At 39.5% G+C, this 15504-nt stretch overlaps 1 protein-coding gene across 1 annotated transcript; it reads left to right on the top strand.

The window, feature by feature from the left end:
* Window positions 1-8305: 8305 nt before the first annotated feature.
* Window positions 8306-10652, top strand: LOC129900943 (elongation factor 1-alpha). The gene is made up of 3 exons (XM_055976033.1): window positions 8306-8414; window positions 8933-9407; window positions 9486-10652. The coding sequence occupies exons 2-3, from the start codon at window positions 8946-8948 to the stop codon at window positions 10365-10367; spliced, it is 1344 nt and encodes a 447-aa protein (XP_055832008.1). The 5' UTR covers window positions 8306-8414; window positions 8933-8945; the 3' UTR covers window positions 10368-10652.
* Window positions 10653-15504: the final 4852 nt, after the last annotated feature.

Raw genomic sequence — 15504 nt, 5'->3', positions numbered from 1 at the left:
AGAGCAGCACTTGCCAGAGTGGAAATGCCTATTGAGTAGGTGCTAGTAGTTGAAACCCTTCTTGCTCCCTAGGATGAGTTAGACGAAGAAAGTAGAAGTTGGAATGGAAGAAGAGCATGATGAACAGGAGGAGGACACCTAGACTGGGGCTGCTGGTAATCCCCCTCTGGACCCTATAATAGCCTAGCATATCATGGCTTTCTTGAGTGGCTTAGCTGGCACTGGAGTCCTTCCCACCATACCTGCAGCACCAGTTCCCGTTGCTCATCCGTTTACTGCTGCAGCTCCACTAGCAGATGAGTTGGTAGGCATGACATGCTCACCAAGTTCCTAAAGCTCAAACCTCCGGTCTTCTATGGTACTGAAAATGAAGATGCTTATTAGTTTATTCTTGATTGTTACAAGAGGTTGCAGAATCTGGGTATAGTGCACCAACATAGAGTAGAGTTTATGACTTTTTAGCTATAGGGTAAGGCCAAGCAGTGGTGGAGGGCGTATGTGGTATGTCGTTTTCCCATGTTGCCCCCACTCACTTGGGTTCAGTTCCATGCCCTATTCCTAGAAAATTATGTGCCCCGTACCTTGAGGAACAAAAAGAAGAATGAGTTTATGGCCCTTGAGCAAGGAGGGTTATCAGTGGCTGCTTATAAGGCCAAGATTTATACGGTGTTCAGGTATGTTACTCAGTTAGTCACCATAGAGAAGGAGAGGATCAGGTTATTTGTGAAGGGGTTGAACCCTGAGTTGCAAGTATTGTCTATCCACATGACTTTGTTTGGCAGGAGTTTCAACGAACTCATGGACTTTGTTAAGAGGGTTGAAGGTGTGAGAAGAGATGGGCAAGACAAAGCTTTGGCTAAGAAGCCCAATAGTACAGGTAACTTCAAGGGATCCTATTCTAGAGGGTCAGACAGGTTGGATATTAAAGCTCGGCCAATTTAGTCAGCACTGCCCACTTCTACTGGCAGTTTTTCAAGTACTCCACAGCAGCATTCAGCCCATAAGGGTTAGGGAGCATCATTCCAAGTACCCGCCCGTCTTTTGATCACGGCCATTTTAATTGTAAAAAGCCAAACCATATACAAATGGAGCATCCTCACCCCCATAGGATAGTTTTAGCACCCCAATAGACTCGAGAAGTAGTACTAGTAGCTGGGGGAGCAGTGACAGAGGATGTATACAGGGTAGGCAATGAGGAAATTTGGGTGCCCATGGGGGCTGAGGTAATAGTAGTGCAGGTCGAGGAGCAGCCCAGCGAGGCATGGAAGGTGGCCTATTAGGATGATCGAGCTCAGTTTTATTCTTTTTCTAGAAAGGCCAAGGCAGAAGTGTCTGATGTAATTATCACAGGTACTATTCTTATCTATGACCAAATGGCTACCGTTTTGTTTGATCTGGGTTCCACTTATTCTTATGTGTCTGTAAAATATACCTTGGGTTTTTATGCACTGTGTGATATATCATATGTCCCTATTCATGTTTCTACCCTTGTTGAAGAGTCATTCATAGTCACTCATGTATATCATGCATGTTCTATTGTGTTTATGGGATACCAGACTTGGGTTGACTTGGTGATTTTAGACATGACAGATTTTGATGTGATCTTAGGCATGACTTGTTTGTCCCTCTATTTTATTGTACTTAATTGCAATATAAAAATTGTGGCTCTAGAGATCCCGATGAGGGAAAGGTTATAGTGGAAAAGGGTGTACAAGCCTAAGTTAGCTAAGGTCATAACCTTTCTCCAAGCTAGAAAAATGGTGGGGCAGGGTTGTTTGACTTATTTGGCCCATATCTGGAATATGGATATAGAGTCTCTTACGATTGAGTCTATTCTAATAGTATGTAAATTTCTGGAGGTTTTCCCTTTAGACTTGCCTGGTATGCCTCCTGATCGAGATATAGATTTCTGCATTGACTTAGAGTCGGGTACTCATCCAATTTCCATTCTTCCCTACCGTATGGCTCCAGCAGAGTTGAGAGAGATTAATACTCAGATCTAGGAGCTTCTTGATAAGGGGTTCATTTGTCCTAGTGCTTCCCCTTGGGGTGCTCCAATGTTGTTTGACAAGGAAAAGGATAGTAGTATGAGAATGTGCATTGACTACCGACAACTGAATAAGGTTACCATCAGAAATAAATACCATTTACCTCATATTGATGACCTTTTTCAAGATTCTGGCTATCATCAGTTGAAAATTAGGCTTGAGGATATGTCCAACACAACTTTTAAAACCAGGTATGGACACTATAAATTTTTGGTGATGTCCTTCGGGTTAACCAATGCACCTACATCCTTTATGAGTTAGATGAATGGGGTGTTCAAGCCATTCTTGGATTAATTTGTAAGTGTTTATACATGATATATTTGTATATTCAAAGAGTGAACAGGATCATGCAGACCATCTCCGAATTGTCTTAGGTGTTTTGGGAAAACAAAGGTTGTATTCAAAATTGTCTAAGTGTGAGTTCTGGTTGCCTTCAATTTCCTTTCTGAGTTATGTTGTTTTAAAAGAAGGGGTAATGGTGGATCCGCAAAAGATTAAAGCAGTTAAGAATTGGGCTCGTCCTAGTTTCATGACCGAGGTTCGAAGTTTTGTGGGACTAGCCAGTTATTATCGTTGGTTCATGAAAAACTTTTCTTCTATTGCTACTTACTTGACCAGGGTGACTAAAAAGGAGGTATCATTTGAGTGGACTGATAAGTGTGAAGAGAGCTTCCAAAAGCTCAAGAATCTTTTGACTACAACACCAATTTTGAATTTGTCGGACGAAGGTAAAGACTTTATTGTTTATTGTGATGTTTTACATTCTGATTTGGGTGCTGTGTTGATGAAGGATAAGAATGTTATAGCATATGCTTCGCGGCAATTGAAGGTGCATGAGAAGAACTACCCGACTAATGACTTGGAGTTGGCAGCGGTAGTGTTTGCACTGAAAACTTGGAGACATTATCTGTATGATGTCAAGTGTAAGGAGGATACTGATCACCGCAACTTACAACATATGTTCACCTAAAAGGACTTGAATTTGAGACAGCGAAGGTGGACGAAGTTGCTTAAAAACGGTTATATCACCATCTAGTACCATCCAAGTAAGGCTAATATGGTGGCAGACGCATTGAGTCGGAAACCGATTAGCATGGCCAATTTAGCCTGTTTAGGAGCCCTTAAGCGGCCCCTGTCTAGATAAATTTAGGCCTTGAAGGACAGATTTATGAGGCTAGGCATCTCAGAGAAAGGATGGATAATGGCTAGAGTTGATCTAAGGTCCACTTCTACAGAAAAGATCAAGACTAAGTAGTTTGAAGATATTAACTTAAATGAAATTAAGGGAAGAGTGTTGATGGGCAAGGCACAAGATTAAACACTTAATGCAGGTGGGGTGCTTCACTTTAGGGGAAGAATTTGTGTTCCCCGGATAGATGGACTAATTCAGAAAATTCTGTCTGAATCTCATGGTTCACGATACTCTATTCATCCGAGAGTGACTAAGATATATCAAGATTTGAAACAGTTATATTGGTGTCCTGGTATGAAGAAAGACATCACAGAATATGTAGCAAAGTGTCAGAACTACCAATAGGTGAAATATTAGTACCAAAGGCCTACAGGTTTGTTTCAAACAATGCCCATTCCCGAATGGAAGTGGGAGAGAATAGCTATGAACTTCGTGATGGGACTTCCTAAGACTGGGAAAGTATGAATCCATTTGGGTGGTGGTTGACAGGTTAACAATTTCAACACACTTTATCCCAGTTAGAGTAGACTACAATGCACAACAGCTGGCCAAGAGTTATGTGAAGGAGATATTAAGGCTGCATGGGGTGCCTCTTTCTATCATTTTAGACCATGGTACACAGTTCACTTCCAAATTTTAGGGTAAGTTGCATGAAAAGTTGGGTACTCAACTCACTTTCAGCACAACTTTCCATCCATAGATAGACAGGCAGTCAGAAAGGACTATCCAAGTACTGGAAGATATGTTGAGGGCATGTGTGATAGACTTTGGGGGATACTGAGATAAGTTTTTGCCCTTGTGTGAGTTCTCTTACAACAATAGCTACTATTCTAGTATTGACATGGCACCATTCGAAGTCCTGTATGAGAGGGGATGTAGGTCTCCTATAGGGTGGTTTAAAGCTGGGGAAGTGGAGCCATTGGGGGTAGACTTAGTGAAGGATGCTCTAGATAAGGTAAGAAGCATCCAAGCTAAGCTTTTAGCGGCCCAAAGTCATCAAAAAGAGTATGCTGACCGAAAAGTAAGGGATATGACATTCGAGGCTAGTGAGCAAGTACTTCCAAAAGTGTCACCCATTAACAGGGTAATGAGGTTTGGCAAGAAGGGCAAACTCTGTCCTTGCTATATAGGCCATTTTGAAATTCTTGATTGTGTAGGGCTAATGATGTATAAATTGGCCTTACCACCTAGCTTATCTGGGGTACACCCGGTGTTCCATGTGTCCATGTTGAAAAAGTACCATGGAGATGAGGACTACATCATTAAAAGGGACTCAGTGTTATTAGACAAGGAACTCCAATATGAGAAGGAGCTAGTTGCAATCCTTGATCGTGATGTCCAAAAGTTGAGGACTAAAGAGATTAATATGGTTAAAGTTCAATGGAAACATCGTTTGGTAGAGGAAGCTACTTGGAAGACTAAAAAATACATACGAGACAAGTATCCTTAACTATTCGCTGAAATAGGTACTATTGTATCTCGACTTTAGCGCTATTTTCCCTTATTAGTCATTGGGGACGAGTGATGGGTAAATTCGTATCTATTGTAATGACTTATCCCCATCGCTAGTAATAGGCAATGGGGAAGGATTTTGAGCCAGAACACTTTGGGTAGTAACTTTGAAAAAATTTAGCCTAAGCCAGACTTGAATGAATTTTGAGTTAAGTGAAGTCTAGGATGACCATGTGAATGGTGGGAGAACGAATTTATGATTTATTTGGACAATCTGACAGCCAAGGTGATATGGAACATTTATGGCTTCACGAAATTGTATTTGGGTGAGTAAAACTCTCAAAATCGAATTCGGTATAAAGGGTATATTTTAATACGTCTAGAGAAGGGGGTGTGTTGTGAAATGGGGGCTTGAAGCTCAAAATTTTAGCTCTCTGTTTCCATGCAATCCTCCAGAGCGGGATTTATCCTGCCAGAGTGGAGTTGCCAAAGTGGTATGGGTCCCGACAGAGCGAGGCACTCGCGACTTAAGTCGGGAAAAACCCAGAAACAGTCTTTTTCTGCAAAAATAATTTCTAAGACTTCAAGAGAAGACCTTAGGCGATTTTCATCAATTTTCCATGAATTTCCAAGCTTAATGTAAGATTTTTACTCCCTAAATTCATCTTTTGGTTCCTAGAACCTAGAACTATGGTTGGTAATCATTGCAGGAGGGTTTGAACTGAAAACTAATGGTGGAAAATAGCCCTAGGGTGGGGGTTAGGATCACGGGTTTGGCCTAGGATGTGAATTATATTATATTTCATGATAGTTAGGCCATTGTGTTGATCCTTTATATGTATTTACTATTTTCTAGACCAAGAACAAGAGGAATAAACCCCAAAAGGGAAAACTCTTGCATTGTAAGGTTGTTGAAGCTTGAATTTGAGGTAGATGATAGTTTTGTTTCCCTTATGTTTTTCATATACTTGTTAAACTGTTTCATCATATGCATATGTGTATATGAATAGAGAGACATGCTAGATTATGTGTGAAATGATCACTTGCTAGCTTGTTTTTATGATGAACCTGTTTTTGGTGATATAATGTTTTAAATACCAAATGTATTTGTGACTGTGGTTTTCTTGGATCGGATGTCACGTTTCGACACATAAATTGTATCGGGTGTCATGTTCCGACACATATTTGGATCGGGTATCATGTTTCGACACATATTTAGATCGGGTGTCACGTTCTGACACAAAGTTGATTGTTTTTAGGTCCCTTGCGAGGACCCTTATGTAAAGTGATAGCATGTTGAAGATATTGAGTCGTGATCTTAGTAGATATGGTTGAACATGGGATTAGTTGACTTATTTTATATGTATATGCTTATTGTGTAGAGTTTACTTGTCTATGATCTGCTTACTTGTTAACCGTGTGATCTTACCAGTACAACATTATTGTGTGTACAGATACTATTCTTGCTCTGCCTTTTGTTGAGTACAATACATATTCAACTGGCTGCGGAGAGACCTCGCCTAGAATTGTAGAAATCTTGTTCAAGTCCAAGGGTAAGCTATTCTGTCATGATGCTGTGGACTTTCTTAATTGTCTTAGTCCTTCGTTCGGGACTCAGATGTTCAGACAACTGTTTTAGTATTATGATTTCTTTTCGGAGTGTTTCCCCTTTTCTATATTGATATTTGGTATGGATGACTTTCAGTTCCTAAGATGTGTTTACTTCCGCATATTTTGGGTTAATAACTAGTTATTTTCTGAATTTATGAAAACTCATCATTTATTCTTATTTTACACCTGTTTTGCATCCATAAGTTTGGGAATTCTTTGGGATTAGTGTTGTTGGGCTGTTTAGAATGGTTCTCCCACCAGAGAGTTAGTGTGGGTGCTAGTAACGGTGGATCGGGGTCATGACATAAATACATTAGAATTATACTCAATTATGATTTTAAAATCTTGAAAGTGTAAGTGCATCCAAGCCTATGACAATACGGTTGCCTTAAGGTGGTCATACCTTCTTTTAAAACCTATCCACAATTCAAGTGAATTTTTCACTGTCAAGTATTCAACCTTCAGCCTTTCGTTCAGATGATGACGAAGAAAAATCATAACCGTCACTTTATCCCACTTGATGTTTCATTTTCTTTGATTGTTGTATCACCAAGACTATTAGTGGCAAGCTGAATTTCAACATCAAGTATCCATGACAAATATTTTTTTCAAAAATGTCAAGTGCAACAAATTCAAGCTTTGACAAATTTGACATGATGAAAACTGAATAGAAAGAAAATTGATTAACTTTTAAGAAAAATAATAATTCCGATTTAAGCAAATCTCAGTTGGTTAGAGACTCAAACTGATAATATGTTATAAAAAGAGAGGAAAATATAAGAATACTAAACTAGAAATGAAGACAAAATAATATTAAGAGTATAATGTATAGAGTCTTATTCTATTCTAGGGATGACAATGAGGCGGAGTGGGTTTAGAGCTAGGCGGGGCGGGTTGAAGTAACAGTTACCAAAATTAATGCGGGGCGGGGCACGACGGGTTACGGATTTAAGGTATCAAATAGGAATCCGAAGAAAATTAAATCTTTGTAATTAGTAAAAAATAAGATATAATCTTTTTATATTAAACTTTGACTTTAATTTTAACTTCTTTTTTATAAAAATTAAACTACAAAAATGCTAATTAGAGTTAATTATTGATTAAGAAATAATTGTTGAAATGTTAATTAAAAATAATTAATTAGTAATTGAGATGTTAATTAGTGAAAAATGAAAAAAAATTATGAATTTTAGTTTTCATATTAAACTAAATTAAAAAAGGAAACAACATAAAAATTTATGCGGGGCGGGTTTATGCAGGGCAGCTCTATATGGGGCGGGTTGAAAATGAAAAAAATTATTATGCGAGGCGGGGCGGGGCAGTTTACAAAATTTGCAGGTTGAGCTCAACCCGCCCCCGCCCCGCCTCATTGCTATCCCTATTCTATTCTCTTCAAGGGTGAAGACTAGCTTTTTATAGGATATATAAACCGCCCGTTTACAATTTTTGACAAATACATTACTCCCTCTATTCTATATTAACTGAATTTCTAGAGTTTTTTTCATTGTTCAAATTAGTTGAATTATTCAAAGTTCAAAAGAAATATTTGAATCTTTTTTCATGTTTACCCTTTGCATTAATGAAATTTAGTAATTTTTAAGGAGTTAAACTATACTACTTACAAAGTTATACTCTAATAAGAGACTATTTGTATTTATAATTTAACATTTAATCATCTTTATGTGGCTAATTATATAAAAGAATAATAATAAAAAATATAATTCAAATTTTATCCTTAAATATATTAATTTAGATATTCAGTTAATATGAAATAAGAGTAATATAATATTTAAGCAATACAATAAACAGATCCACAATCGGATGGATTTGTAACAAAATCTCCGTTTTCTAAACTAATTTCTTTTTTCTAATTTGGTAATTTACAATTATTGCCCTTGTACAAATCTAAACATCATTGTAATTGGAGAAAACACAAGGACATTTAAGTAAATGTATGCAGTGATGCCTAAAGAGCCCTAGTGGAGCATTGCTTCCTGGGCTATAAAGAGTATCACTCTCTGCATTTCTCAAACCCTAAGGCTTCGTTTATTTGTTTTGCGCAGCCAGGGGTTTAGCGAAGCTCTCTCTCTCTCTCTCTTCCTCTTCAAAAGGTTCGATCTTTACATTTTTCGTTTGCGTATTTTCGCAGTGATCTTATGGTTGAATTATATGTATTGGTTGATTTGTATAAATTAGATTTGAATTGGATTTTATGTGAATGTAAAATTGATTTAAGCTTATAATATATGTTTACTTTTTCTTGTTTAATTTGATTTTCACCAGATCTTTTGATGTTTATTTCCTTGTAATGGATCCTACTATTTGGAAATCAATTGAATAATAAATCTACGACTATTTGTATGTTTTGAATTTTTTTTTGGTGAATTCTCTATAGATGTTTGTTGTGATGGAGAAATGTTTTGAAAACTACTTTCCTTAGTGAAAGTTAAATATTAATGGTCTAGTATGTTTATCTTCTATGTTAGATCTAAGTTTTTCAGTACTCAGTATCAAAGAGAACCATTAGATGAGAGTCTGCTTAATGTCTGTTTCTTTGTAGAAATGATTTTTGGTTTCCAAGATTGTCAAAAACTAATTCTTGGTTTTCTGTTATTTGGGTGATCTTCAGTTTCTAAGGCATCATGGGTAAGGAGAAGATTCACATCAGTATTGTGGTCATTGGCCACGTCGACTCTGGAAAGTCGACTACCACTGGACACTTGATCTATAAGCTTGGTGGTATTGACAAGCGTGTTATCGAGAGGTTCGAGAAGGAAGCTGCTGAGATGAACAAGAGGTCATTCAAGTATGCTTGGGTGCTTGACAAGCTTAAGGCCGAACGTGAGCGTGGTATCACCATTGATATTGCTTTGTGGAAGTTTGAGACCACTAAGTACTATTGCACTGTGATTGATGCCCCTGGACACAGGGATTTCATCAAGAACATGATCACTGGTACCTCACAGGCTGACTGTGCTGTCCTGATTATTGACTCCACCACTGGTGGTTTCGAAGCTGGTATCTCTAAAGATGGTCAGACCCGTGAACATGCGTTGCTTGCTTTCACTCTTGGTGTCAAGCAAATGATTTGCTGCTGCAACAAGGTTTGCTTTTACTGATAGATGGAATTAATTGTTGTTTTAAGCAGGATGTGTCATGCTAATTCTGTTATTTTTTTGTAGATGGATGCTACAACCCCCAAGTACTCCAAGGCTAGGTATGATGAAATAGTGAAAGAAGTTTCTTCCTACCTCAAGAAGGTGGGTTACAACCCTGATAAGATCCCCTTTGTCCCCATCTCTGGTTTTGAAGGAGATAATATGATTGAGAGGTCTACCAACCTCGACTGGTACAAGGGCCCAACTCTCCTTGAGGCTCTTGACCAGATCAATGAGCCCAAGAGGCCATCAGATAAACCCCTCCGTCTTCCACTTCAGGATGTTTACAAGATTGGTGGTATTGGAACTGTTCCTGTTGGTCGTGTAGAGACTGGCGTAATCAAGCCTGGTATGGTTGTAACCTTTGGCCCTACTGGTTTGACAACTGAAGTCAAGTCTGTAGAGATGCACCATGAAGCTCTCCAGGAGGCACTCCCTGGTGACAATGTTGGGTTCAACGTTAAGAATGTTGCTGTTAAGGATCTTAAGCGTGGTTATGTTGCCTCAAACTCCAAGGATGACCCAGCCAAGGGGGCAGCCAGCTTCACCGCCCAGGTCATCATCATGAACCATCCTGGCCAGATTGGCAACGGATATGCACCAGTGCTGGACTGCCACACATCCCACATTGCTGTCAAGTTTGCTGAGATCTTGACCAAGATTGACAGGCGTTCAGGTAAGGAACTTGAGAAGGAGCCTAAGTTTTTGAAGAATGGTGATGCTGGTATGGTTAAGATGATTCCCACCAAGCCTATGGTTGTTGAGACCTTTGCTGAGTACCCACCATTGGGTCGTTTTGCTGTGAGAGACATGAGGCAAACTGTTGCTGTCGGTGTTGTCAAGAATGTTGATAAGAAAGACCCAACTGGTGCCAAGGTCACCAAAGCTGCTCAAAAGAAGAAGTGAGGTTGTGCATCTGGATGAACTAGTTTTGTTTATTTGCATATGTTTTTTCCAATTTTGTTTTGGACAACATTTTACCAGTTTTGGGTATGGCTACAAAAGCTATTGTCATGGTTCTCTAGCCTCTTGTGAGGACAGTGGAGTAATTGAGCAATTTGGTACTGACCAAGTTGCTTGATAGGCAATGACAATAGTTCTCTGGTGGTTATTTCTTTACCTATTTATTTTATGATAAGCTTTAGTCGGTCACTGATTAATTTATTTAAATTATTGTGAAGTTTGAGAATATTTTCTCTCTTTTCTCAACTTGCGAGTTTTAGTTGTTTACTCCCTCCTTTTATTTGATGTGAGCCTCTCAGATTTCCGTTGTGTCCGCAATATCTGTCTTTGTTTGCCATGCACTTAAATTGCTTCTATAGCCATTGTTGCTTTGAATGTTTTCTGAGAAAAAAAATGATGGATTCGAAATTGAATTAGAAAATCAAACCAAAGTAATTCAATTCTGTAATTTCGTGCACACGATGGAAAACCAAAAACGAAAAAGTGAAGTCTGAAAGAAATGAAGAACCTAATGCCTGCCCATTAGATTAACCACCCATGCCACCATCTTCTCTCGAACCCTGGAAATTAGTCTCACAGATATCTTTTTCCACTAAAGAGTTGCTCCAAAATTCTAGCACCTTCATCAGATGATATTTTTGAAGTGATTTTTTGCCATTATTCCACATCTTGAAATCGTCGTGCAACTAGTAAATCCTACAACATATTTCATGTTAAAGATGTATATATGTTGAGTTATCCTTTTGGGATCAGTTGATGAACAAAATTCAAGATCCCATTAAATTTTATACCTAAAAAAAGGAAAAGAGATAACATATATATATTATTATTATTATTATTATTATTATTATAAATAAAAAGACAAGAAGCAAATTGTGGTGGAAACACATAATACAACAACGACCCAGTGAAATCCCACAACATGGGGTCTGGGGAGGGTAAAGTGTGCGCAGACTTGACTCCTATCGAGGTAGGACGGCTGTTTTTGAAAGACACTCGACTCAGTAAAAATCAAAATAAAATCAAAAGGAAAAGTCAGATAAGAATAAGAAGTTCAAAGCTTGATGAAGCACAACAAGTAATGAAAGCAAAAGCAATCCAGATAAAATAGAACAATCAAAGTACAAAAAGTAATGCAGGTAATAAATATTAATATTAGACATCAGACCACAGGGAATCCTAGTGCGGTAATACGCCTACTACTAAGGAAGAATAACGATACTATGAACTAGCCTTCTACCCTAATAAGACTCCTCCACACCCTCCTATCTAAGGTCATGTCCTCGGTAAGTTGTAATTGCGTCATGTCCTGTCTAATCACCTCTCCCCAATATTTCTTCGGCCTGCCCCTACCTCTTCTGAAGCCATCCATGGCTAACCTCTCACACCTCCGCACTGGGGTATCTGTGTCTCTCCTCTTCACATGCCCAAACCATCTCAGTCGCATTTCCCGCATCTTGTCTTCCACCGAGGCCACTCCTACCTTGTCTCGAATAGCCTCATTTCTAATCTTGTCACTCCTGGTATGCCCACACATCTATCTCAACATTCTCATTTCAGCCACTTTCATCTTTTGGACGTGAGAAACCTTAACTGACCAACACTCCGCCCCGTATAACATAGCCGATCTAACCACCACTTTGTAGAACTTGCCCTTAAGCTGTGGGGGCACCTTCTTGTCACACAACACACCGGAAGCGAGCCTCCATTTCATCCGCCCTGCCCCAATACGATGTGTGACATCATCATCAATCTCCCCACTGCCTTGCATAATAGACCCAAGGTACTTGAAACTACTCTTCTTTTGGATGACCTGGTCACCAAGCCTAACTTCCGTGCCAACCTCCTGAGGTGTCTCACTGAACTTGCACTCTTAAGTACTGTGTCTTGGTCATACTCAGCTTAAACCCTTTAGACTCCAAGGTCTGTCTCCACTCCTCCAGCTTAGCGTTAATTCCGCTGCGAGACTCATCGATCAGGACTATGTCATCCGCGAAAAGCATACACCATGGCACCTCACCCTGAATTTGTCGCGTCAATTCGTCCATCCATCACCAAGGCAAATAAAAATGGACTAAGAGCTGATCCTTGATGCAACCCCAACATAACTGAAAAGTGCTCTAAGTCGCCTCCGACTGTCCTTAGCCTGGTTCTGGCCCCCTCATACATGTCCTTGATCACCCTAATGTATGTCGCAGGCACACCTTTAGCCTCCAAACATCTCCATAGTATCTCTCGTGGCACTTTATCTTAGGCCTTTTCTAGGTCGATGAATACCATATGCAAGTCCCTCTTCCTCTCCCTATATTGCTCCACCAGTCTCCTCATAAGATGGATGGCTTCTGTAGTTGAGCATCCCGGCATAAATCCGAACTGGTTCTCTAAAATAGACACGCCTCTCCTTACCCTCATCGCCACTACTCTTTCCCACACTTTCATAGTATGGCTTAGAAGCTTGATACCTCTATAGTTGTCGCAACTCTGGATATCTCCTTTATTTTTGTATAGAGGGATCATTACGCTCGACCTCCATTCTCCAGGCATCGCTGCCGTCTCAAAGATGACATTAAATAACCTAGTCAGCCACTCTAGACCTGCCGAGCTCCCACTCTTCCAAAATTCCACAGGAACCTCGTTAGGTCCGGTCGCTCTTCCCCAGCGCATACTACGAACAACACCCTTAACCTCGTCGACCGTAATACTCCTGCAACACCCAAACTCGTGAGGCCTTCCTGTATGTTCCAAATCTCCCAACACAATCTCTCTGTCCCCTTCCTCATTCAAGAGTTTACGAAAGTAGGACTTCCATCTCTGTTTAATGAGGATCTCGTCTACCAATACTTTTCCATGCTCGTCCTTAATACACTTCACTTGATCCACATCGCATGCCCTTCTCTCCCGCGCCCTAGATAGCCTGAATAATTTCCTATTCCCGCCTTTCTCTTCTAGTTCAGCGTAAAGGCGTTCGAAAGCTACCGTTTTTGTCGTCGAAACTGCTGACTTCGCCTCCTTCCTCGCTATCTTATAAAGTTCCCCATTCGTCCACTTCTCCACCTCATCCTTGCTTTCCATCAACTTCGCATACGCCATCTTCTTTGCTTCCACCTTCTCTTGCACTTCTCCATTCCACCACCAGTCCCCTTGATGCCGGCTACGACTACCTGTCGAGACTCCCAACTTCCCTTGCTACATCCCTAATATAATTAGCCGTCCTATCCCACATACCATTCGCATCCCCGCTACTATCCCATGCCCCCATATCCTTCAATTTCTCTCCCATCTCCAGGGCACTAGCCATGGTCAAACTCCCCTATCTGATCCTAGGTCGGTCATCCCCGACCCTCCTCTTCCTCATCATCTTGATCCCTAAATCCATCACCAAGAGCTTATGTCTAGTAGTAAGGTTGTCGATCGGGATGACCTTACAGTCTTTGCACAGACCTTTATCGTCCTTCCTAAGGAGTAAATAATCTATCTGAGTCTTAGTCACCGAATTACTGAAGGTTGCCAGGTGGTCCTCCTTCTTCGGGAAGCTCAAATTGTCTATCACCAACCCAAAAGCTCTTGCGAAATCCAAAAGTGAAACTCCTCCTCTATTTCTGTCCCCGAAGCCAAAGCCTCTATGTACATCATCATACCCTCCCAAAATAGACCCGATGTGCCCATTGAAATCCCCTCCTACGAAAAGCTTCTCAGTAGGCGGTATGCCTCCTACTAGCTCATCCAAATCCTCCCAAAAGTGCGTCTTATCCTCCTCGCTTAAGCCCACTTGCGGCGCATAAGCACTAATAATGTTCAACTTGATCCCTTCAACGAGCACCTTAATCGACATCATCCTATCAGTGACTCTCCTAACCTCCACCACCTGATCCCTTAAATCACTGTCTACTAAAATGCCTACTCCATTCCTGGTGGTGGATAAGATATAGTGAAAATAAATTGTGGTGGTAGATAAGATATAGTGAAAATAAATTATCGTAGAGGATAACATGGACATATATTACTTTACAACACTTTCTCTTAGATGTCCATGTAAAATAAAGGTTCTAATTAAAGAACAAATATATATCTTTATTCATAATACGAATAATTTGCAGCCTCGTTAAAAACCTTACTAGGAAAAACTCATTGGGATAAAATCCTTGGTTAAGAAAAAAGAGTGCAGCGCGTATTTACTCCCCATGATGAGAACATCACTTAATAGTTCAAAGACGATGCATTCTAATTTTGTATCTCATTTTTTCAAAGGTTGAAGTCGACAATACCTTGGTAAACATATCTACTAAATTGTCACTTGAACGAACTTGTTGGATATCTATTTTACCTTTGTTTTGAAGATCATGAGTAAAAAAGAATTTTGGTAAAATATATTTTGTTCAGTCTCCTTTGATGTATTCTCCCTTCAGTTGAGTTATACATGCAACATTGTCTTCATACAATATTGTTGGAACGTCTCTTTTCAAAGAAAGACCACATGTTTCTTGAATGTGTTGAGTTATTGATCTTAATCAAATGCATTCTTGACTTGCTTAATGAATGACTATTATCTCTACATGATTTGAAGAAGTGGCAACCATAGTTTGTTTTGTTGAACGCCATGATAGAGCTGTATCGCCACATATAAATAAATAGCCTGCCTGTGATTTACCTTTATGGAGATCAGACAAATATCCTGCATCTACATAACTAATCAATTGTGACGTGGATTCTTTTGAGTAGAACAATTCCATATCAATGGTCCATCGGAGGTATTTAAATATATGCCTAATTCCATTCAGTGTCTTCGTGTTGGAGAAGAACTAAATCTTACTGATGTAATGACCCTAAAGGTCATTTTTAAAAATTCTTAAAAAATTACCATTTTACCCCTACCTTCAGTTACCTCGAGTCATTTTATATTGGGTTTGAACATTGGATTTTGAAAATCTTGTGAAAAGTTGAGATTTTTCTAGAGAAATGAATTTTAAAGGCTTAAGTTGTCAAATTTTGAGTTTCGAAGTCGTTTGGAGTTTTGAGTCTCGAAATGAAATTCCGCCGATTCCGTCAGTTCTAAAATATGGAAATTGGTCTAGGATAGTTG

Source organism: Solanum dulcamara, chromosome 8 (assembly GCF_947179165.1).
Source record: "Solanum dulcamara chromosome 8, daSolDulc1.2, whole genome shotgun sequence".
Classification (NCBI taxonomy): domain Eukaryota; kingdom Viridiplantae; phylum Streptophyta; class Magnoliopsida; order Solanales; family Solanaceae; genus Solanum; species Solanum dulcamara.
The sequence above is the reverse complement of the archived record's forward strand: the minus strand, read 5'-3'. Positions and strand labels throughout refer to the sequence as shown.

Bases quoted from the DNA above. Each gene is read 5' to 3' on its own strand.
- LOC129900943 (XM_055976033.1), top strand. From the start codon at position 8,946: ATGGGTAAGGAGAAGATTCACATCAGTATTGTGGTCATTGGCCACGTC. The intron at 9,408-9,485 runs GTTTGCTTTTAC...ATTTTTTTGTAG, and splicing joins TGATTTGCTGCTGCAACAAG to ATGGATGCTACAACCCCCAA.